This window comes from Notothenia coriiceps, unplaced genomic scaffold, assembly GCF_000735185.1.
Source record: "Notothenia coriiceps isolate Sejong01 unplaced genomic scaffold, NC01 NC01_scaffold00024667, whole genome shotgun sequence".
In the NCBI taxonomy this organism is placed as follows: domain Eukaryota; kingdom Metazoa; phylum Chordata; class Actinopteri; order Perciformes; family Nototheniidae; genus Notothenia; species Notothenia coriiceps.
Window position 1 is genome coordinate 5,458,040 of NW_011357368.1, and position 25,489 is coordinate 5,483,528.

The 25,489-nt window shown below is 42.0% G+C and overlaps 1 protein-coding gene across 1 annotated transcript in view; it reads right to left on the reverse strand.

Annotated features, from left to right (window-relative positions):
- The window catches only part of lrmda (leucine rich melanocyte differentiation associated), a 190,939-nt gene that overhangs the window by 34,939 nt on the left and 130,511 nt on the right, over window positions 1-25,489 (reverse strand). Inside the window, exons 3-5 of the mRNA XM_010782770.1 lie at window positions 17,145-17,271; window positions 15,626-15,765; window positions 12,607-12,733 (exon numbers count right to left, since the gene is read on the reverse strand). Coding sequence (XP_010781072.1) covers window positions 12,607-12,733; window positions 15,626-15,765; window positions 17,145-17,271 — 394 coding nt within the window. The remainder of the gene's footprint in view (window positions 1-12,606; window positions 12,734-15,625; window positions 15,766-17,144; window positions 17,272-25,489) is intronic.

Consider the following 25,489-nt stretch of genomic DNA (forward strand, 5'->3'; position numbering starts at 1 on the left):
CCTGGTGAGAAAGCTAACAGATAGCAATCTGAGTTATCACTCTGCGCCACGGCTAACAGCTAGCAGCTACCCTGTCACCGCTGCCTAAACAAGCCCAGTGTTTTCATCTCCATACACACAACGCGGCACTCTGTCTTTTCTTCTGATGGAGATAAGATGTATAAATTATGAGCAGCTGACAAAGTCTACTCCAGCGCCCCCGGCGTCTCATCAATCACTAGCCTGTGTGTCAGCAGGTAACTGACGTGGCCCCCGGAGGCACAGCCCCCGCTTTAGGTGTGTGAGTTTTTTTGTGTGCAAAAAAATGGTGTTTGCTACTGTGCAATTGGGCTTTTGTGCATCTCCAAGTATTGTGTGTGTGTGTGTGTGTGTGTGTGTGTGTGTGTGTGTGTGTGTGTGTGTGTGTGTGTGTGTGTGTGTGTGTGTGTGTGTGTGTGTCTGTGTCTGTGTGTATATTCTATGTGAGAGGGTTGTGTAAACAGCTGATTCAGTCCTAACTCTAAGCTAGGAGAGAGAAAAGAGATACAAAGAAGAAATACACACAACTTGCACACATCAGCCAGACAAAAACAACGTCTCAGTGTATGCGTGTGAACTCAAGGTTTAACTGTTATACCTTGAGGTTATCATTGTGCTGAATATTCAAAAGAGAAACCTAGAAACTAGAAAGAAGGAGACATGCGAAAGCCTGAAAAGGGCTTCACAAATTGGTGACGTTGTGCTAGGTGGAGTCCTGCAGGCCTTAGAGGGCCAGTGGTAGACCACCCAGTATGATTATTGGTATTAACAATTTTCCATGAACCTGAGTTTCCGCTGTCAGCAAACCAAACATGGTCTGGGCCTTTGGTAGAGATGGTAGCCATGACAGACATACATCCAAAAAACACACTGCAATACTCTGCATTTTCAGGGTACTAGATTCCTATTTAATTTAGAGACATTATAAATGGCAACACTTGAGTTTTTAACATATCATTGCTTAAGTAAGCAACATAATGACACTGTGTGTCAGCAAAATAGCATAATTACAAGTTACAAGTTGTCAGTGTCTGATTTCACTTTGTTCCCATTTACAGGCCAATCATAGTCTTTTAACCGCTCATGTTTACTAGAGTTGAGGCCTAATTTTATTGTAATAATTACAGGCTGCAGTGTCCAAACAGTGCAGATTACATGGGCATTATACAGTGTTAAATAATAGAAAATGATTTGGAGATTTTGCACTTTAAACCACAGCTTTGCTTTTATAGCCGTTAGTACATTTTTGCCTCTGGCACACATATGATAATTCCAAAACTGCCTATTTTAGTTTTAACTGAATTTCCATTCAAGGACGGTTTATTTGTTAAAAAAATAAAAAGTAGATATAAGCGCATTCAATGAAACATTAATTCCTCCTCGACTGAACTGGTATACGACCTCGAACCACATCGCTGCAATATTACACAATGTTTGTGTACACAGCCCAAAGCCGGTAGCGTTTGCTTGCGCACACATTATCGATCTGCTGTCTTGAAGTGAAGTTCAAGAGAAAGCGCAGCAGAAAATGTTGACTCCCCATGGGGAAAAGGAGAAGCAGCTCATCTCAGCACCAAAGAGAGGGAGGGCTGTCATGTTCCGTGTGATGAGCTGAAAGACTGGAGGCCGCCTGGAGCAGCGGGGTATTCCTTCCCCCAAAAAACAAACCTCCAAAAACAAACAGTTCCACCCCACAGAGAAGGAGATGGGACAGCGAGACAAGAGGGAAGAGCAGACAGGTGTCAGGAAAGAATGACATCAGTGACAGAGGGCACTGAGAGAGGAGCTGGAGGAGATGAGAGGATGAGCATCAGACTTGTTATCTACCTCCTTTTCTGGCCTGCTGGTTTGGTTTCTAGTCTTGTCCTTCATTTCTTGATCAAACTCATGAATAATGTACCATTAGCATTAGTTAGAGTCATCGCAGTATCAATGATACTATTGTTACGAGGGGGGTCAAGTCCTAAGACACATTATCTTTGAAACCCTTCTAGAGAGAAAGGGAGAAGATGTCTGGAATTCAGCTGACAAAAGCACTCAGTCGTCTTGAAATCTGATGAGTCTGACAGGATGTGAGCCCATCTGATCCACTGCCGTCTCAACATTCCCCTACAGGGGGTGAGGGGGGGTGAGGGGGAGGGGGGAGATGGGACGGACAGGCTGCTCTTCAGCGTGCTTTTAGCACAGGTGTGATGAAAGTCGGAGCCACCGCAGCTCGGCCCGCCTCTCGGATTACCCCGAACACGTCTATTGACGGACGTTGCCAGTTGGCAGGCAAATCGCTGGGAAGTGATGCCCGTTGTGCTGTGCCCATCTGCCTGCTGCATGGAAACAGCATATCAGGTGTTCCTGGGGGATACCTATTATCATATCATATTAAATGTCTGGGCTATGGGTTACAGTTGTATGTCTTAACAAAGTAAAAGATAGATGTAATGATAGATTGTACAGAAAGGGACACAGTGTGTTTTGTTCTACAAGGTGAGGTCTGTCACGCTGACTGTGGACACCTTTGAGAGTGGTTTATTGACACAGACAGACAAACAGTAATAAAGAGAAATAGAGATGCATTGTGTGTCCAAATGGCTTTGCTTGCCAGACACTACCGCAGTACTGTACTTTCTGTACTTTCACTTAATCAGACTTGATGAAATGACAAACCTTTGTGCCACACTGCCTAGAGAAGATATCTGTGAAATAAAATATGTTTTAATCATGACTTACAGTACATGTCACAGGATATCGTAATACAGACCTTTACAGTACAGTGCATACAAGTCAGACCTATTCCGGGAAGAGGCCCTATGAACCTGTCAGCTTGCAACTGAACACCAACTGCAAATAGAAACTGTCAGAGGTTATAACGCCTTTGATAACTAATGAAAGATGCAAATAATTTGACACTGACAATTCAAAAACACGCCTTGCTCATACAAAGATGATGAGCTTAATACTCTTTGTTTTAGCCTGTAAAGGATTCAGATGCAGTTCTTTAATGGCGCGTTTCAAAAGAATGAAGCTTCACCTTCACTAAGCTCTCATCACAACCACACAAGCTAACAAAGAGGAAACATTCTTTGCAGAATGGTGACACTGAAACAGTGTGGCATTAAGGATCTTGACCCACTTCACTGCCCATCTGTGCCCTGTAGGTGTATGCCAATCCTTCACAGCCCTCTCCAACACTCCCGTGAATGACAGAAGAATGTGGTTTGAGTGTCACTTGACCCCTCTGCCCCCGCAATGACCTCAAGTGCACCCTGGGTAGCCCTCAGTCTTTCACATATTTCCACTGCTAAACAATAATGTCTCCCTCCTCCTCCTTCGTCTCAACTTAATTTCCTCTTTATCGCTGTCCAATTCTCCCGTCGCCCTGTTCATCACCCTGCTGCTCTCGTCCCCTTTTCTGCCTCTATTCAAAACTCAGATAAAAAAAGAGCCTTTTCCACCAGTAGAAACCCATAGGGATGAGTGGCTATTCAGAGTGTGATTGTAGGGGGGAAAAGGGCTGCTGTGTTTGTGAAAATTGGACGAGTGTGTGGATTTTGGACAGATGCATATGAGAAGTGCACAGTGTAAGGGCACACTTCAAATGTATATAGGAACAAAACAGCTAAAGAGTCTCTAAAGTCGAGAGGCAGCACCCCTTCAAAGCGTGAGAATTAATTCACATCCACCATGCTGCTGTGCAAACCTTTGTTGAACATTTGGACCAGATGAAATAAAGCCTTTATTTGTTTGCCAGTGTACTTGCAAACTCACAATCTGCCATCCTTAAATTATTTTTCGACTCACTTAAAAGGCCTTCCTCAGGCTAATTGATGTGTGGTGCAGATATTATTGAAAGTGAATGTTCTCTCTGTCACTCAAATGTGAAGCTCTTGGCAGGCTAAGCCCTTAATGCACCAGATTTAACTGGTTAATCCTGTGAACAACTATTCAGTTTGACTCTCAGGTGGAAAGGTCGCACAGCAAGGCCCGCCTTCCTTCAACCTACACTATTCCTTCAGTCTTAGCCTCCAACCTAAACATGCTCTCGCCCTCATCTTTGGCCTCTCTCACCCCTCCGCAGCCATCTACCCACCTGCATGCATAAGCTACAAAGCTGGAGGTGTCAAGACTACCTGTCTCAACAGCACCCCCCTTGCTTGACCTGCGGATAGCCCTCGGGGACATTAATTATAGAGTAGTCTGACTTGTTGAGAGGAAAGAGACAGACAGAGAGAGAGAGACAGAGAGAGAGAGACAGAGAGGGTGAACGGTAGAGAGCAGGAAAAGATAAATGTAGAGATGTTGTTACAGAAGCTGTCACCTCCTAATCATGTCATCCTGCTGTACAGAGGTGATGCTGAGGCTTCACTCGATCAGGTTTCCCATTCGTCATTGGTGCTGGTTGGTGGTGGGCGTGGTGATGGTTTTGGAGAGGATATGGGGGGTATAATGATTACTCTAACTTTCCCACAAAGGTCACATTTTAAACTCTCTATGTCAACTGGCCTAAAAATGTTATCAAAATAATGTAACAAAGTTATTTTCTGATGTTATTGTCACTCAAATATCCATTTGTTAGCCCTTTTTTATGTCAGTGTTAAATCATTACATGCGGTGCAATGGATCTGGCTGTTTACGCAAAGCGTAGACAGCATATTGCATAGCTAGTGTTTCTGTTCAAGGGAAACTTAAAAGGAACACAACATAAAACTGCTGCATCCATTTCTGAGTGTTCAATACTTTGCTTGTGGGCAAAAACATGGATCTAATATGACATTTCTGTATGTGCTTTAAAGACAATGTGTACTCGGCAAGCGTGGATAGACACTGAACTGCCACCGAGTGATCAGAGCAATCTGTCCAAACAAATGGAGGCTCCTCTTGCGCATTACCGCGTTAGATTATACGACTCTCGGCCATTTGATTCCCCACCGTCTCGACAGATTCTGTTTCTAATGGGCCGAGTGGGATTTCACAAAACGCAAAATAGGGAGAGGTCAACGTGTTTGAAGGTTATCCCTGACTGGGAATCAAAATAAATAACTTTCAGGTGTGCTATTCTCTGTCAGGTGAGTGTCTTAATGATGCCAAGTTAACACATACTAAATAACAGTGTCTCCCTACGCACTGACAGCCTCAGAAATAATTGACCAGCATGCTCCAAACTGAGACGCAGTAGGCAGAGAATTCAATCCTGCAGCTGACAGAACCCATTGAGCATGTCACCAGATTTTGCATTATACACAAAGCAATGTCAGGTCAGGGATGCGGCCTCCTGCTAGTTATTTGTGATTGCATCTCTGAGGGTAAATTACCTGGCGCTCAAAAATATGGTCAAGTTAACTAATTTCCTGACAGCACGCTGTCTCATAAGAGAAGTCTCAGATTTACTGCCTGTCAAAAACATGATGAAATGTTTTTTTTTTTCTCACTTCTTTCTGAAAATGCTTGGCAGCCTCTCAACTAAGAGCTCATATTCAATATCTTCTCTCGGTGTGCCGAGGACATCTCTAATTCCAGACAAAGACGCACGGCTGAAAAAGAACAAAAAAGAAACATAACCTTATTATGTTTGAAGGCTACCAGCAGTGTGTCATTTCATCCACAAGTTCCCATGCAAAAAATGACTGCTTGGGGGGCTGTCAAGTGATGTAACATAGTTCTAAAGCCCTTAGTAAGGAAGCAGGGAAATCCATTATCCCGTCGACCCCTGCACTCTGACAACTACCCACATACAGTATATGGTGTCGTGTAATTTTGTTGTTATACATGTGTAAATCATTCACTTTCTGTCAGAACAGAGGTTTTAACAACAATACCTCACCTCACAGATGGGGTCACAGAGAAACCGAATCCCACCGCAGACAAAGCATAGTTGTACCTGGGAGAGCACGGCCTGGCACTGATAGCGACAAAGATCACAATAGCCCAGTGATGGTGTGAAAACTGCCTTTAAGCTATACCATGCAGGGGGGACAATACAGACAGGCTCCCCCACCACGGCGCTCAACAGTGTCCGTTTTAAAGTTCACAAAGCGGCTCCAAGGTCTGCCTACCCTTTCTTTTTCTCCCTGTCTCTTTTTTATGTTTTCTCATTCAGCTGGACGGTTTGGCCTATCATCGTCCCCACAATGACAGTAGGTGGAAACGCTAGCTTTCATTACACAAAGTATAAATAGTGTAATCTATCAGCCCTGCCAATCAGGATGATTGATTATGGGCTGTCAGGGAGGAGAGTGACACATTAGAAAAGTTTGGTTAACAATGCCTGTAGCTGGTGCGGGGCTGCTGCCACCCAGCCCAGTGATTAATGTGTTGTCAGCCTGTAATCCCACACCCACGCTTAATGAGGCAAGAATTTATCATCTTGGCAGAGTGGCAGATGTCAGGGGGAAAGGAATCCAAGTGGCTGGAAACAATATACTTTTTCTAGCCTGTGCTTGACATGTCTGACAAGCTCTAAAAACCACAAAGAAGGTCTGTGTAAGCACAAACTTCAGTGGAGGGACTTTCAGCTCTAGCGCCGTCCTCGGCTGCACGCTTTTGAAAGTCGCTGCTGAAAGAAGACTCTCATTAAGAATTGACTGAGGAAAACTGGTATAATGGATTTAAGGAAAAGTCTTATGCCACTGTATGTGCATATTAAAGGAGAACACCTTTTATTGTTTCACACTAATAAACTTTTACTATGGACACAATGGTGAATCATAAATAAAAGTGTCACTTTCGCACAGACTATCCACCTTATCTAACACAGATTTTAAGCTCGAACATTCATTAACTTTCTTAATAGCATATCAACATCTGCATGTCATAAACAACAACAATTTACTTGAATTATCTGATTAAAATCTGAATGTGAATTAAAGCAAAGCTGCCTCGAGAGGATGCACATGACAATCAACTTCAAAGTAAACTATAAATGCGAGTGCTGAAATAGTGATTAATGTGCACTGTCAACATCAACTAAAATAGACAGTCAAAGAAATAACTGATCTCTTTCAGAGAGATTAAAGTTTGGCACATTTCTTTGGAAACACCCGGTGGGGTAGTGGGTAAGAATGAAAGATGGATTTTTTTTTTGTGCTCAGAAAACAGTAAGCCAGCTGTCTCTCATTAGGCTAGCAGCATCTTCGAGTCACCAAGAGACCAACAGGGAGGATTAGCTCTGATTGGACTGATAGGCCAACGCACTGGGACGCTGCACTGTGTAATAGCTAAAAGCATCATTTGATAAGAAGTGTAATTTAAGAGTTGCCTTAGTGGCTATAACATTGTTGCTATAAGTACGTGTACAGAGATGGTGGAGTTTTTCAACCCCTTGGCAAGCAATGAAAGAAGGCTCAGTTTCATAAACAAACAAAATAACAGTGAGATTTAGATCTGCGTGCATAATTTGCTTTACATTTGTTTAAAGCATTAAGAGTTAAATAATACTGGAAGGTGGAAGCAAGTTATTTCCCTGAAGGTGTTTGTGTCTTAAAGGAACTTTGAAAAATCACTATAAAAAACACGGCCCTTCCCAAAGCCTTATAAATGATCTAGTTGGAACAGTTTGTGTAAAAAGCAAAGGCTTAGTAGCTTGCCAATCCCAGGCACTCAATATTATTGCACTAATAAAACTTAACAAAGACTTACATTATACAGATACAAAAGAGAAAAGTTACGTGAGCGATCACATGATTTGCAAAGTTTATGAAAACTTTATATCAAAATGGGAGAGGGAGACATCTCATTATTGCTGGCCAGCCTTGGCCTGTTTTCTGACAGGCCTCAAACTCCACCGCTAAACACAAGAGACGTCGAGACAACAAATACTTCGCCACAGAGGCGTTCCTTCTCTGTATTGGATGCCAGCAGAAGGGGAGGAAAATCAGTTAATGCAACGCGGCCACTTCAGTGTCTCATAAAAGCCCTCACAAAAACACATGTTTGTTTTTATGCTGTGCGTTTAGCCAAAAATGAGTAATACATCCATCATTTTTCCTTGCAAGAGTGACGTGACACTCAGGTCATGCACCCCATGTCTCCAGGCTTTGAAAGAGGCAATAAATCAATCTTGGCGCTATTACTTACAATTAATTGTGCTTTAAAGTTTTACAGTGTGTTTATGATATGCAGGGCCCGGATGATTTATGTGAAGAGTTTGAGTCACTCCCTCTAATGGCTGTTGTTTTCCTGGTTTATAACCCCCACATGACCTCACAGATTAAGCTGCCAGAATGCTTGAAACCGGGCCTGTTGCACTGATCCAAACACGGTACAGGCAAACCACTCACAGAAAATGACAAACACACATACCTGAGAGAACAAACATGGGCTAATCTGACACAAACCACGCCGTGTATTTTGTTTAATATACAAACTAAACACGTCCAAACAATTATAAACAGCTGTTTTAACACTTAGGATATGTTGTCATTAAAAGACGGAGAACAGCCGTGTCTCAAGTGATGCTATTAAGAGATAACAAGACATTATCTAAGATGGGAAAGAGAACATCATTTGAAAACAAGCAGAACACAATATGTCAGCAAGTAATTTTTGTCTGTACATAAAGCAGACCGGCATTCAGTATGGTTACAGTTTGCCCACAACGCCTACCCAATCCGCAGTGCTGTCCTTAATCAACCTTTTGTATATTGTACATATTGATTCAGGAATGTGTCGTGAAGGAAAAGTAACAAATCAGGTTCTGTATGTATAATAGCTGGTGCAAATACAGAACCGAGCAGAAAGCAAAGAGTGGTAATAAACCTGCTTCCACAGCAATCTGTTGGGTTGTATTGCCTTCCCCTGTTGAGAACCATATTCTTTGAGTTTTCTCTGAGGACACATTTGTTCAGTAAAATGATTCAGCAAACCCACTGAAGGCACATTCACAAAGCGCTATATTGCATGCTGTTTGTTATGTTTGAGAGCTTCGGGGAACTCATAACTCTCGAGCACAGATGAACGTGGCAACATACTTTACGGGGTACATTTGAGACTTGAAAAGGAAGCAAAACAACCAACCTATAGCCTTCTCTTTTTCCAGTGTTTCTTTTCAACAACGCCACAATCATGCATCACATAATGCAAAGTCATGGGTCTTAAACCATGCTGTCGATCTTAGATTTGGACTGTTTCCTTCAGCGCAAACTTAAAATGAACTGCCGTCTGCTGCAGAGTAAAACAGGTTAGTGTCTGGGGAAGCAAAAACAGAACTGAAAAGATCCACTTGAGGACTTTCCTGGCTGTGTCACTGTCAATTCTGCTGAAGAACCGTTACTCTGTGTGCAGAGACTCATGGGACCCGGGAGCTGGCTCGAGCCACCCTGCAATGCAGTCTGCTTTACATTATACGCAGAAGGATGTGGGGAAAAACTTGTGTTCATGCTAGAAAATCAAGTCAAATACTCCATCCAGACAAAATCTAAGTGACATCCGAGGAACATTTATACCCGCTGACGTAGCTACCAAGCCGTGCCTAGTAAGGGGGGAACCAAGGACCTACTTCATTCACTGTGAAACACTCTTAAACATGTGGCAAGGGGTAAATGTTATTCTACTAGTTAAATTTGCTACGCACCTTTTTTTAGCAGGGCCTGGGATCTGAAAAACAGAATGTACTGTCATAGTGTTTTGATAGACATGGCCGGTTTAACCCAAGGGTTCGACAGCATAATGTGGGCTCCGTGGCAGGGTGGAAGGAGGTGGAGGAACCGAGCCAAAACGTACCACATGTATTTTCCGAAAGCTGCTCAACACAGTCCAAATGGCTCTACGTGGTTTAACGCCATTTCATTCCATGACCTCTAAATCCTCAAAGAGAATTATCACATTATAGCATTCCAACACGCCCAATTTCCCAAAATACAGCTCAAGGCTTTTCCACTCTGACTCTGCTTAGTGTTGTGGTTTTGGGAAAACACTTCAATCGTGCCCGCTGCATTTTTTGTTGTTGTTTACTTCAGGTATTTATATATATTTTTCCTCTTTCTACTCTCTTTTCTTCGCCTTTTTTCCTCTAACTCTATCCGGCTGTTTGTCTTTTCTACTGAGAGATGCAAAATACTGTAACATTAACCCAAAAAGAGAAAATGACCAACTTCTGAGTTTGATGTAAGTCAGAGTAAGCTCAGCACCCACTAATGGTGTCATGCCCACTAGTGCATGAAGGCACAATTAAAGGAGTCACACAATTATCTTCAGTGTATGAGCATGGCTAATCTACTATATGCCTTGTCCAAATGTTTGACTTAGTAGTAAAGTTTTAACTCGAAGATATACACATTTAAAAAGACGTTTTGGTAAATTCTGCCCTCACAAATCTCATCACTTGTCTGCCTTTCTGCCTTTTTCCTGCAAACAACCGGCCTGTGACTGTCTGGTTGTGATTTAGTCAACATGGAAAACATTGGGAATGTATGAAAAGTTATGGTGTTCAGGTTGTGCTGAAGACCTTAACTGCTTTATCAGAACCATGTGGCGGCGCTCAGTGCCATGCCATAATGGCATGATTGAAAAGGAGTTAAAACTGTGGTCACAATCCACTCCGATATGACTCAAGAGAGGGTCTCCAAAGTTCAGCACTGTCTCTTTCATAGCGAGTCCATTAACTGTTCCAATACCCACATCATGCAATGGGAATGATCTGATAGAGCCGGGGCTCTTTCTTCAGATTAATGCTGTCATGAATGGGCATGTATAACTGTGACCCTGCTACAGTTGCTGCTGTTTCTATGGTTTCAATTTATCTACTGTAAACATCGGAAAGGAGATTTGTCATATGAGGTCCTAAAGGAAAATTAACTATAAGCGGAGCAAAAAACTTTTTACAGTATAAATAAACCTTTTAAATCATGGCTGTAGCCCGTATTTTTTTCCTTTAATACTTGCGCTAATTGAGACTCAAATGGTAGCGCAAGCGACAGCGAGACAGCTAATTACCATCCTTTGTAATGAAGCAAATGGCAGACACTGTACCCTGAGCCACTGTTATGAGCAACACCCCGCTGTACCAGACATAAAAGCAAACACAAATATCTAATTATGCCGTCGTCTCTCCTCGCTTTCCTCTTCTGTTGCAGACGTTGCATTAATTGGTGGCCCGCACTATTGGTCAGCTTACAATCACTCTGATGATGTGGACAATTAGAGCCGGGAGGTACTCATGGCTCATCAAGTCTGTGATAGTTGACACATCACGTCTCATCTAACTCAAAACAAATGTTATGGAAATGCTGCTGCGGCAGTCCAGGGCCCAGACACGGGATATGTCCTGGCAAAAATATCTTCAATGTGTAGACTGATAAAAAGGAACTGCTGAAAGTCAGATAGTAAGTACTGTATGTTCAAGCACACACAATACAGTAAGGTAGACGTGTATTTATCAAAGCTGTAACATTTTAGTTTGCATAGGGAATAAATAATCATATACAGCAGGTTCAAAGACACAAAGACAGAAACACACACATCATGTCAGCTAGAATCAGTGATTATCTCTGCTTTCATCTAAGGCTGTGGCGACAAAGGCAAACATTTATTTTTTTACTGACAAGCTATGTAAATAAAATCTCATGAAGTGGCTTTATCCTGCCAAAAAGCATTGTAGAGGTCCTTAGTTTCTTTTTATATAAAGTGGATGAACAGTGTTTTCATTCCACTTTTCTCTATCTACCAAACATGCCAGACTGAGGTTAAATTATTTCAATGTTTTGCTTTCCCGCTTGCCACTTGTATCAAGAATCAAGAACAAAGCATAGTATGAACTGACACTAAAAGAGTACACTATCTTAGCTGATTGTCTCGAACAATAAATATTTTGTTTTCCTCGTGCACTTTTAAACTCGACAGACTCACATGCTTCTGATTTGTCATTTGATGCCTTTGCTCTTGCTACTCTGGATCCATGTGTACCTCCCGGGCTCACTGTCAGAGCCCCAGAGACCTTGAAACGACAAAGATTAGCTGATCCAAAGAGTAAATATTTCATGACCTTACAATTACATGAAATCAAATCTAGGCAAAAGCCGTTCATTTATATTGCATTATCAAAGGGGTGGAAGACGGAGGGAAAAAGGGGGTGGAAAGGGGTGAAGTGGGTATATCTATGAACCTCCCGAACTCTAATTAGTCTGTGTGGCCCAAAACAAGAGAGCGAGGAATAAGTGCACGGGCTAGGGATAATTAAGCGATTGTGAGCGGCATGTACGTGAGCTGTCGCTCCAATCGGCAGCCATGTCACACTTGGTAACACAACCGCGACCGGACAGCCGGCCGTCGTCTTTGATCTGGGCTCATGCATACGGAATCAGGTCAGGCTGTGGTCACACACAGTTACACACTCACACACACTCAGAGACAACACACACACACACACACACACACACACATACACTTTAAGCCATAGTAGAGCCTCTTTACAAAGGGCCACAGTGTTAGGACCTTTGTAAAGAGAGACTGACAGTCAAGTATGCACAAGAAAAAAAGGAAGGATAAATGAAAATAATGGAAAAGGGAAGAAGGGGATGAATGTGACAAATCCACTCAAGACTTCAGAGGGACTACTTTTTTTAAACGGGGTTTACACACAAAAAACAGAGCTTAACTTACAGCTTCCGACTTGGGTTTGACCACTTTCATGAATGCTCCTCTTGCCTGCGCCTCCATCCCCTCTTTTATGGTTATTTTCCTGGTATCCAGGAACTTCAGCTGGGGTAACTTGTGCAGAACAAAGTATCTGTGAGAAAACAACAATTCAACTTAAAACTCGTAAACCGTACAGCTGCCATAAAAGGTCTCCTTGTAGGCCTGTTCTTGACAATGACACAAACAGAGAATCTGAGGAAGTGTGTAAACCGTGACACACTAATCAAACTGACACACATTCTAATATGTAAATGCACGCATCAACAAAACTTGAAAAGAAGCCATGTTTACTGAGATTTAATGGTGGTGCTGATTTAATGGTGATATTTTCTTGTATGTAATAACCTTCAAAGCTGATAAGAATAAGTACGACATATAAATAGCACGAAAGGAGATACAACCCGTCTGCCAGAGCTGTCATTCTGGCAGCATCACAGATATCTCTCTAAGCTTTCAGACACACTCTGTCTTTCATTGGGAGGGAGAGAAACGTCAGAAGATAATGGTTGGAATACATAGATGACAACAGATCCTTTCACAGGCAGGCAGGGATAGAGGAACCAGTATGTCAGGCTGAGCTAGTAGCCAAAAAGGACATGCATGCAGCACCTAAGTGGAGGGTGAGAAAGGACGGGGGATATGGGCACAGAAAAGACCTGTGCGCAAAGAGCCGTGGCAAATTGATGATGGCGATGGCGATGAGGGGAGATGGCAAAGCCCGTGTCAAGTTTTCATCACCTGAGGATTATAAGGAGGGGATGCTGGGAGAACGTTTAGACTGACACGGAACAGAAAATATCTCTGTGCGAATTTAAGAATGATCTGATGTCATTTAAATGAAAACATAGAGTGCTTATCTACAACAAAATGATTAAACGCTATGCCATGGCTCTGAATGTATTCTTATAGTAATATTATTACAAGGTAAAATGACCTGCTCCTAACCCCTTATACGAGCATGTTTTCCTATGAGAGCAGTAGCACTCAAATACAAGAGGCCCAAATCGCATCCTGTGTCTCCCTGCCTGTGAAAGGACTTTGTTCAGGGCATTTCCATGATGAAATGTGAAGATGCCCTTGGGAGACATGCAGGGAGGTTATTCTCCATAGGTAACCTACCATCACAGGGTCAGAGCAGATGACAAGGCTCTGTCAGCCAGTAGGGATATTAATGATTCAACCCAACCAAAGAGGGAGGATAAGAGAGCACAGGGGGGTAGGGGGAGGAGAGATGCCTGGAAAAAAAACTCAGACTCATACCCTTTTTTCGAAAAATGTGATAATAATATGATATGTGCTGTTTCAAAGTCAACTAAATGATAATAATTGATTTTTTTTTTAATAATTGAATTGATATGGAAAATTATCAGGTACCCAATTATATATTTTTTAAATGTTTTATTAATTTAATTTGTAATGGAAAATGTAATGCATTTATTTGTATTGAATAGTAACATAGTTTCTCAACTTCTACTGTAATGTTGCCTGTAAATGCTAAATACAATGACATGTTATTTCTTAAAGATTGTAATTCTGGTTAATGTTTAACTAATAGTTAATTAGAAATGAAGACACTAGGAAACAATGGAACCTGCTCAGAAAATTAAGTCATTATACTTAGTATAACATCTATGAAAGAAAAAAAAAAAAAAAAAAAAATAGTTATAGCATTTTTAAATAAAAATTCAGCAGCTGCATTTAAAGCATTTAGAAAACAGAGCACAAAGTGCAGCTGCTGGTTAGGCGCCGCATGGAAAAATTCTTTCATCTGCCACAAAAGGAGATTGAACAAACTGATCATTTTCCTCAAGATAAGAGGTTAAAATGTCACATTAAAATATGTTAATCTTTAAACATCACAGAAACAGAGAGAATGGGATGAGACGTTTTGTGAGGAGACAGCTTCCTGTTAGCACAATGCCACAAAATCAGTAACCATTGTGGTATAATTTAATATAACAGCCTTAAACTCATGTGTTATTGTAGTACTTGAAATGGCCACTGATCGTACGCATGGTCGGCTCAGAACAGGACAACATTTAACCTCGGCGCACACTACACAATACTGTGTGAACGAATACTCTGTTTCTATGTCATTGCACTAATTGGGGCACCGATGCAACGCACCAGGGTATTTCACTTGAGAGACCAGAAGCTCCCGAGGCATTGGGCTGGGTATTTATTGCCCAAGGCCAGTGCTGTCACGACCTGCATACAGCCTAACCTTGTCAGACATGAAATCTGCATCAGACTCAAATTGATGTTTTACTATGTGACACATTATGAATATTACATTACAGGACCCTAGACGTTGTCAGTCAAAACAGAACAGCTTTCCTCACCAGCAAGATAAGCATGCGAGGAGAGGGGAACGGGGGAGGAGGGGAAAGTGAGAGAGGGGGCTGGGGGGGAAAAAAGGTAGACAAAAAGAGAGAAGAAAGATTATTCAAGAAAGGCATGGGTGGTAAATGATTAATAAGCATCGCAGAGTAAGAAACAAGCACTTAGGGCTAAAACAGACAAAAGAGAGTATGCTTTTCGCCTTTTATCGCATTTCATGTAAAGGACCCTGACAAATGGTGGTCATATTGCATGGCTTGAGGCCTCGCTTGATGTTTAATGCATCATCTGCTCTGGTAAGGCAGGGTAGTAAACACTCATTTGTGGTGGTGACTAGTCACACATGAAATCCATTTTGCAAAATGCAGTGTAGAGGGGCCAGTTGACAAAGCTTTTAGAGTGATGTGGTTACATCCACAGTCTGCCTGTGAAATGTAGGGGGCTGGATGTTCAAAAAAGGAACATCTCCAAATCCATTACTTACAAAAAGCTATCACTCTGAATAGCTTAGCATCAAAACTGTCTGACTGAAAGTATAAACACACAGACACGGAACATTATCTATCCATCTATCTAAACGGGTCACAGTAGTTTATTTTTCTTATTTATGTGTTACATCAGCACAGTGGATGTTGTTACTGACCTGTATCTCTGGTAGTCGTCCTCGTCGTTATCCGGGCTGACCAGCTGGTTGGGGCAGGCCTCATTTCCCAGCAGGCTTAGGTACTTCAGTGACGGGGTCACATCAGCCAAGTGTTCCAGCAGGGCCTCGATATCAGTCAGGTGTCAAAGGGCGGATGTCAAGGACCTAGCACTGTTAATTACATTAGCATTTACTACCCGCACCGCCCCTCCCGGGCCTGTCTGCACTAAAACACGTCACTGTCAAATTTACCGAGGTGCTCAAAGGGGCTAGTCACTGGCTTTGTGAGACTGGGCAGACAGAGGGGCAATTTAAGGTGCAGGCTTTGGCATATAGTAGTGACACAATTTGGCTGCTGCTCTCTCTCCCTTTCTCTCGATCTCTTTCATTTCCTAGGTGGCCGGGTGCAGAACAGTGACAAAATGATGGATGCCCTGTGGTTCAAACAGTCCGTGCTTCCCAGAGCCTTGCTGTGGAAAACTTTTGCGAAACGTGGAAAAAACAAACAGCCCCTAAGCAGGCACATTCATCACTAATACATTCACTTGGAAAATTGAGCCCCAAAGTGTCAAAATACAACTGCACTAATGCAGTGCTCGAGCTTTAAAATGGCACTGTGCCACGACAGGATGTACATAATTGGCCTATTAGCATGTGCCGACCACTTCACAACCAAACTCAGCACACAGTCCCAGACGCACACTTCAAGGAGCCCCAGTTTTAATGTTGACTCGGGAAGTGTGTGTGTGTGTGTAGTGTGCGAGAGTGAACATCGTTACCCAGTAGGATCTGCATAACCAGAGGAAAACAGGACACATTGCTAAACCTGTTCTGAAGCGTAGAGGGGAAGTTCACACATTTTTGACTGATCATAAACAGCCTCGCATGTCTTGAATTTAGGGTGGCTGTGCCGAGCTCTGGTTTATAGTGTTCACTGTGGGTGGGAGGTAGAACACACAGCACCGTTGTAATCAATGAGCCTGAATGTGAAAATGTGCATTTAGTTACATATTAAATAACTTATTCATTTTTATTTTAGCGAGGTAACGCATTGTATAAAGAATGAAGCAACTGATGAAAGTGTAAAAAATAAAATCCTTACTTGATTCACTATAATTTATAATAACTGATATTACCAGACAAACCAATCACACAACATTGTGTGTCATTTTTTTTAATGTAGTTTTAATCTAACACTTGATCTTCTTTCAAAATAAAACACATCTGTTATGTTGACTCTAAAAACTGATTCCACTAGAGGTCCCTGTGGTTCAAAAACTCGCCCTGTGTGGAGCTCGGTGACAGCGAGTTCCTCTACTCTCTTTTGCAGCACACAGTGCTCCCTGCAAAAGCACAACATGAAAAAACTGGTTCTCTGAGACAAAGGCGGGCTGTATTGACATATGAATGTTAACAAAACACACTATTGATTTTGATACTGATCCCTGTGATATATGCCTACGTCGTCGGCTGCTAATCAAAATGAGAAATGGACTAAGTGATTAGTTTGAAAGGATATTTGGTTCTTATTGAGTGTAAGGGTGTGGAGGTTGGGTAACCTGGGCAACAGGAGGTCATTTCCAAGCAGATTGTTGTCAACGATCAGCTCTTCCAGCTCAGTGAACATTTCGAGGCCCGCCAGTGACCTGCAATGATAAGGCAACAGGGAAAACTGTTATGGCTCTAAATCTGGTCAGCCGTTATTGTGCAGAAATAAATATTTCAGCCTCTTTCATACGCCGGGAAAGTATGGGTCTGGGCCTGTCAGGGAAGTGAATGACAAGAATTAGTGGTGCTGAGCTCCCCTGGCATGGTGAGGCATCCTTCAGCAGCTGGCAGGATGAGGGATGGGGGTCACTTGTGAGTAGCCAGGATTCAAAACAAAAGGCTTCAGAAATGCGGCGGGCAGGATGAATTTGTCAATGTCTTGTGCCTTGAGGCGCCCAGTTTCGCCTGACCCTAACCCTCCATTCCCAAGACAAATCACTCTGTCACAGTTCACCTTCACTCCCCAGACACAAATTTAACTTGTCATCCATCATTTTCACAGAGGAACCGGAATACACACGCAATCACAGATGGAATGGAAGGGAAACTTTTTTGCAACTCTACCGCGATAGGGGTTAGTGTTGGGATTTTAAGATCAAAGGATGGGTTTTTTTTAAAGGAAGAATTTTGCCTTTCCACTTATTTCTTATGACAAATTGCAACGAGGGCTGTAGGGTCATCTCAACTGTTTCCCTCTCTTTCTCTCTCTCACACACATACACATTCACACAGGCATAAAAATGATGGAGGGTGGTGTTAGGAGTAATGTTAGGGCCCTGCAAAGTTCAAGTCATGGAAGGTGCACAAAAGCAATGTGTGTGTTGTCTAATCCTTCACACTGTCAGAATGCCATGGTAAAGTGTCCTGGTTGACTTAATTGACATTTAAATCTGCCAAAACTTGACACATACTGAACATATACTTCAGAATTATTCCTCACGGTTCACACAACAGGTCTTTTTAATATTACACAACATTTGTAATTATTTCATACTTTCCATATAGTCAATATTTATTCCAAGCTTTATTTCAAAATGCTACATTATAAGTATAGTGTGTTTATAGTTTTAAAAAGCTTGGACATTAGGTTACGTCAATATCAATTCCAGTCAACAGGGTCACATTGCAACATGACAAACTCAAGGTACTGTGAGGTCTTAACATGTGCAGCATGAAATATTACTCCTCTATGGATCTGACTTGTGTGAACAGCTGCCTTAATACACATCAACTTTAAGATACGTCAACATAACAACTTTATCACGACAATCTGCAAATGAATAGCAAGGAGCAGTTAAGTGTGGATGGGGATGGCGTCATTTACAGTCACAATTATAATGGAAACATAACAATATGCTGCCAAATGAAGGAAACAGATGATGAGTAATTGTGATATAATGTAGTTTACAAAAATACACTTTGATCTATTACGTTGTCAAACTTATTTGTCAGTGACGAGCATTTATTCCACACTTTTAGCTAGCCAGACAAACTGTTTTCACGCTCCATCTGCTGTTACTTGTGTGCTTTCTCAACTTGTACTCCACCTAGACTTCGACCCTTCCCTAAAAACACAGACTGATGCACAGAGTGGACACACTGGCAACAATTTTGAACTACAAAGCAAAATGTTGCAGCTTTTGTAGCAGTGTAGAAAACGACAAATAAGCAATTTACTGTGGATGGGGAACGAGGCAGAGTGAGCTGCCTCGTTTCAGAAGACATCAACATTTTTTGCAAACACGCACACTTGATATCAACCACAACCGTTGACAGCACCTAGCCAGTGTGCTGGCAAAGCCGCTAGCTGACAACCTCTTATCAGGTCTGATTAATGCGCTGGCAAAATGGATGAACAGAGAGATGTGCCAGTTTTATGAAATCCTACTCTGTGTGCCTGTTTTTTTCCCATGTTGCCTCTCAGTTATAAAAGGTAAAAAGGCCCATTAGGCAGGGAAAGCTATACTTAAAACTAAAGAATATTCATTATAATTTTTGCCTTTTTAGTTATTCTTTGGTCATTATACTGTTGTTTTTCTTGGATTTAAAAATAAATGCTATCTAACGTAATGAACAATCTATAATTGTTAGTATCATCTTATGCTACTATACTTCTTCTGTTTTTTGACAGGGCTGTTTTCTCAAACTAGCTATTTAAAAAACAAACTTTATTTTTCAGCACAGTGATTGTTTTTGCATTGATAGGGAATTTGTTACAACATCCAATTAATCTGCAAATATAATCTATGGCCATCTGTAGTTGGGCACAAACATTATTGCATTTTCTGTTAACAGAGATTGCTAACTAACTATTGCTGCCTGCGTGTGTGTGTGTGTGTGTGTGTGTGTGTGTGTGTGTGTGTGTGTGTGTGTGCAAGGGGCTGCAGTCCTGTGGGTTATGTTATTAGCTGCTCGGTTAAAGGGAGCCGCGTGGCACAGGAGGGAGCCTTATTAATTGTTGTTTTCATGTCACCACTGCTGCGTGCACTGGCTGATTTAATCAGTTAAATTCACAGCCAGGGGAGAGCCACTGATTCCCATCCAGCATTAACTACAGTGCGGGGATTGAACTTCTAATACTCTGCAGCTTTCTGTGCTCCCTCTGCAGATTTCCTTAGCTGGTTTCATTACTTTTTATAAGCTTTCTTGTTTTAATGTGCAGGCTTGGAAAACTAACAAAGTTTAAGCACTGCAGTAAAAGTACTTTACTTAAAAAAAAGATTGCTGCTTATGCTTTTAACATAACTAAGGGACATTATTTACTTGAGGCCAAATCCTGTAGAGATTTGATAAATGGCAAACAGGCTAAACCTACACAAAACACGCAAATATTGTATGTTTTTATAATGGTAGCTTAATTTGTTGCTATTCACTTAAAGAAAATAGGGAAACTATTCAGTAATATATCTTAAACTCCACTGCGATACTACTGATGTTACAAACATCTAAGTTTACGTTCCTTTATTAAACTGGAAGTCATTTATGTTTATGTATATCGCAAGCAATAACAAATGATGAGCATTATATTTTTAACTAAACAAATAGACAGAATCGTACAAATACTATATGAAAAATAATTGACCCTCTGCTCAAATTGCATCACCCTATTGCACACATTTAGAAAATAATCATCTCTCATGTAACGTGTGATCAAATGCGTTTTTCCTAACCCTCTAACCAGAAAGAGAGAGACAGAGACAGGCGGTAGCTTTAACGAGGTGAGGCGATGAATCCTCTCCTTGTTAAGATAATTATGATCAGCCTCATTGTCAGAGCTAATACTTCACACGTCTTTACGCTTTGACTACCACTTAGCCTGTGTAAGCTCAACATCATACATCATACGGCCCTGTGTGCATCACTGTGTGCTTTTGAGCTTACATAAGTAGTGCATGTATGTGTTGAAATCTCCATTCTCTGCTAGGATCATGTCTACTGAGCACACACAGTACATGTACCAATATTTAGCTGGAGCAGAAACTCGGCACAGGAAGCCGGGAAGGGTGTGAGACAGCAGACAAGGACACTGGAGAGGAGACACTGACCCAGAGAGCAGCCCTGCCAGATCAATACACTAATACTAATGCAGACATCGTGATTGATGAACCACTGCCGACAACAGAGGGAATAAAACTCTCGACTATTATTGGCTGAAATGTCAGTCACTCCTGCCAATGGTTTGCGCTAGTGTCATGTCATATATCCTCATGCAGCAGATGAATAATGGAGAACGGCAGCCTTGGCTCTTTTACATGTGTCACAAACACTCTCCCATCCTATGTCTGCTGCTTTTGAAACTGTTGCTTAAATGAATTATAGTTGGTCATTTAACTATGAATAACAAAGGTCAAATGGAGTTTGTCTTGGGCGTACATAACAGAGCTTTAATGTAAAACAACCTCAAAGTTGACCCCTTTATTAAAATGTTGATATAGATCACAGAGGAAACAGCCTTTCATCTAGCACTGCAATACTGAAAAGTTACTGAGTCCAATGTACTTAGGAAAAAAACACTTTTAAAAGCCGAAGAGCCCTTGCAGCTGCAGTCCACAGTTAAAGGCTGATGTTCTCTAAAGGGTCGCAGCGGTGCAGAAAAGCAATGCACTGTTATTCTAAACTGGGGGCCAGAGCTACAGAGTGACAGGCATAATGACGTCCTGTTCAGAAGGCAACAGATAAATGTTTGATGAATTGACCAATACTGGAGCCATGATGGCCTTCATATGTGCATAATGGACTATTCAAAGCACCCTTCAGATTGCCTGCCAGGATAAGGTACTGTAATGAATGGGAATAGGAACCGGACCTGGGAAACACAGTATGTGGACTGGCTTTAATAAACTTAATAAGAAAGGTGAATGGAGGAGGGCTGCTTAGAGAAAGAAGAGGAGGACAGTCAAGACATATTCTGATGGCTTTTGCCACTCTGCACACTGCGAATCAGCTCTCAATCTTAATCAGTAACTCAGCAAATTGGCCATATACCCAAATTATTTTCACTTAAGAAAACCGAGGTATTTATCTGACAGTTTCCAATAGGAATATACTAAACCTATTTGTTTTTGTAGTAGAATAAAGCGATCGTGAGTGTGGAAAATGCAGAATGATAGCACATATTCAGCTTTGTGTGACAGAAATTGAGGAAAAAATATATCCTATTACGTCAGTAGGTCTTCATTAGTGTAACACGGCTGTACTTCATCACTCTAACCCACAACAAAAACACAAATAAACATCCAAAAATACAGCATCAAAACACTATCAGGATTAGCTTGCGGTAAATAAGATGACATTATCTGTAACGCATATTAATGCCATGCAACCCCTCAAGTCCTCCAACATCCCTCCTACCACCTCCACACAGCGCTGATCAGGTCTGTTCCAGCACTCTTGCCTGCAGCTACACTTTATGGCCTATACGCGCCTCTGTACATGCATCTCGATGGCGATGGTGAATTAGACTGTCATTATCTGTCTCTATCTCCCCCACAGCTCTCCCTTTCTCACCCTCACATGTAGACAGTCAGTGCTCAGTGTGGCACTCCTCTCTCTGTATTTCCAGGCCTCAGGTGGCAGTCATTTAAAGATCACACGTCCAGGACACACATAGCCTTCCCTGAATGCATGTCAATTCACACATGGGAAGGGGATTACACGTCTCCTCCTAGGCAGCTGCAAATTACTATTAATGGCAATGCAAATCATTAGAGTACGTTTGGCGCCGCCAGCAAATCTCTTCGTTATTTGGGTTCACTCTTAATCTGTTCTGAATATTGCGCTATGCTTGCTCCTGATAGCCTGTTTGTAAAAGCTTCACTAGCTACAAAGCTGTCAATTGGAGGTGGCATGTCAGATTGAACTTTACACAGGGTTACATCATTTTCAAAACGAAAATATATATTTTTAGAGAGCATAAACAAATTCAAGCAAGAGGAAATCTGTAAAACATAATTAGCTAACTTCTTTGTTGATGAAGAAGTTAAATATCACCGCTCATTACTCCATGTGCTATGAGGTTATTATGGAAGAAGTGCGGATTAAATTGTTGAAAATGACTACACCATGGTGCGTCTGTCGAATGTTTAAAGCAGCTTCGGTGTGTTTGAATGATAATACCACTGTGGATCATGCAGTGTCTGAGTTATAGACTACCCCTGTGGATATTTCCTGCTGAGTGTGTGAGGTTAATATTCTCTCTCAATGTCATTAGCGCTGGCAGAGGGGCTGAGAGCACTGTGAATCAAACAGGGACTGATCCTGTCAATGCACGCACACACACAACACACACAACAAACACAACACTCACAACACAACACACACAACACACACCTCAACACACACAACACACACCTCAACACACACACACCACACCACACACACACACACACACACACACACACACACACACACACACACACACACACACACACACACACACACACGTTTACCCAAAGAGCCAGGGCTAGACAAAATCAAAGCCACTGTACTGAGGTCAGCATCAGCTGGCCTCATGCTTCCCCTTGCATCTCCAATCCCTGTCTGATTAATGACCCTGGATTCACCCTGGCCAAGGGATAAGGACTTGACAGACCTTCCTGTCAGGTCCAACCTCATAAGCCTTGCTTGACCCGGGTTTGGCCTGGGATGAAATCTAAGCTTCAACAATGACCCGATTGAGCGATAGGAGCGAGTTGCCTTTTTCCCAGTGAAGAAGGAAATGGAGAGACAACTGCAGAATGGTGGACGTCCTTCTTAATGTTTCAGGAGGTGAGGTTTGTTACATGGACAGCCATAATGACAGCTGCTTTCCATGAACAACACTAAATTGTACACTGTGTAATACATTATCAGACAAGGGAGGCGAGGCCAGTGAAGCCGAGCCCCTTCAGAGCCTATATACAACACTTCCCTGCTCATAGTGCCTGGACTGTGCTCACAGTATGGCCATGCGTCTTGAGAATGTTTGTATTGAAAGATTAGTTGTCTATCCACATGACAAACACCCTCCTCTCTCAGTGAGCCGGAGCTGAAAATCAATTCACTGATGGCATCTCAGTCAGTGAGGACATCAATGCGGCACAAACAAGCACACACAAGCCTTCATGCATGCTACACAGCCTCACACATCTTAAGGTGTATATAACACTATAACATTACAGTGACAGGGTCAATCAGCCGAGGCCTATTGCTATGAGTACACGCCACATAAAACAATGAGTTTTTCATGAATAAAACAATACACAGATATAAAGTATATGTATACAGAATATGTAACTGGAAATGAACTCATGTATTCTTGTAATAAAATAAAGGAACCACTAAATAAAAGATGCTGCGATCTGTGAGGAAGAATCCCTCAGTGCCCTGTCTGTCTGTACGCTCCGTCATTACAGTGTTCAGGCTCAGTGCTCGTCAACATTTCCCTGAGAGGGGGAGCCATCCCCGCATTACGTTTGAGTGAGTTCAACTGTCAACTGCCAGCCATTTGTATGCCTCAGCATCCACCTAATAGCAAATAATCACTACCCCGCGCTCTCTTCATGGCAAATGATCGATGTTGTCTTGAAGTCTGATGGATGACCCTGCCACAGTGATGTCCAGGCATGCATTAAAAACCACCTCTATGAAATGCCTGTCAGTCTGATGAAGCGGCACACACAACATCACAGGCGTGTGCACATACTGACACGGAGGAATGCATGCACGCAGATAGAAGAGACAATGAACAAAAAGTGAATTAAAGCAAACGATTCAATTAAACAATAAAATGTTAATTCCTTTATATTAGTGGGACATGTTATAATGTGGCAGGACCTGTGGGGTGATTGGTAGACAGCATTACAGGTAGAATTCTCAAGTACCACCTGGGATGCTTCCTTTCCTCATCTCTGCCTCCTCCCCGCTCTCTAACACACAAACAGCTCCCTATTACCCCTCGGTGTTCAGATTAAAATGCACAGCACCACAATCTTTGATCTCCCACTTGCTGACACAAATCCTTTCAAGCCTCAACATTTTCCTGCAAAGGTAATTAGTGGCAATTAAAAAGTTTCGAAAGCAGTCTACGGCTGCTGTTGATGCTGGTGCTCTGGAGCGCCCTCCGTCAGATTACCCATCTGCCCCCCTCCGCAGGTTCTACGGATGTGTGTGTCAGCTGTGTTCCTGCCTCTTTTCTGCAAAGGATCCCATAACCAGACGATACACTAGTCAGCCTAGAACGTTTGTAGAAGCAGGATGAAGCCCAGTAAGGGGTCTTACTGGTGGTTCTTCCCCCCTGACAAACCTGTGCTCCGCAGGAGAGCATGTAATGACATATGTAACAAATACAAATCCCACAAATAGAACAGGTGTAGTCTTTAATTGGGATACCCTATCTTGGGGGGCTTGTTAGCATGGAGTAATTAACTTGATAAGGGATTCAATTTGCTGAAAATATCATTGCGGAGAAACATGTAATTTAGTATGAACTGCGATTTGCATAATGACAACAAACGCAACGACTACCCAATCTTATGGCATAATAAATAAACACATTAGTAATTAAAGGTCTTCCTGTATAGTGTGATTACAGTAATTTGAGATAAAGATATAACTTGAGCAGTCTAACAGTGCTATCATTCATTCACCGTCCATCCTTTTTTGCTTTCATCAAGCCATTATTATGATATAATTAGCTGCCTTTCTAGCATGTTATTAAGTGGCTTGCTGAGTGTCAGGTACAGAGGCGTCTCAGAAATGACACACACAAAAGCATTATCGTTCCACAATGTTTCAAAAAGATAATTACATAATCTCAGCATGGAGAGCAAACATAAA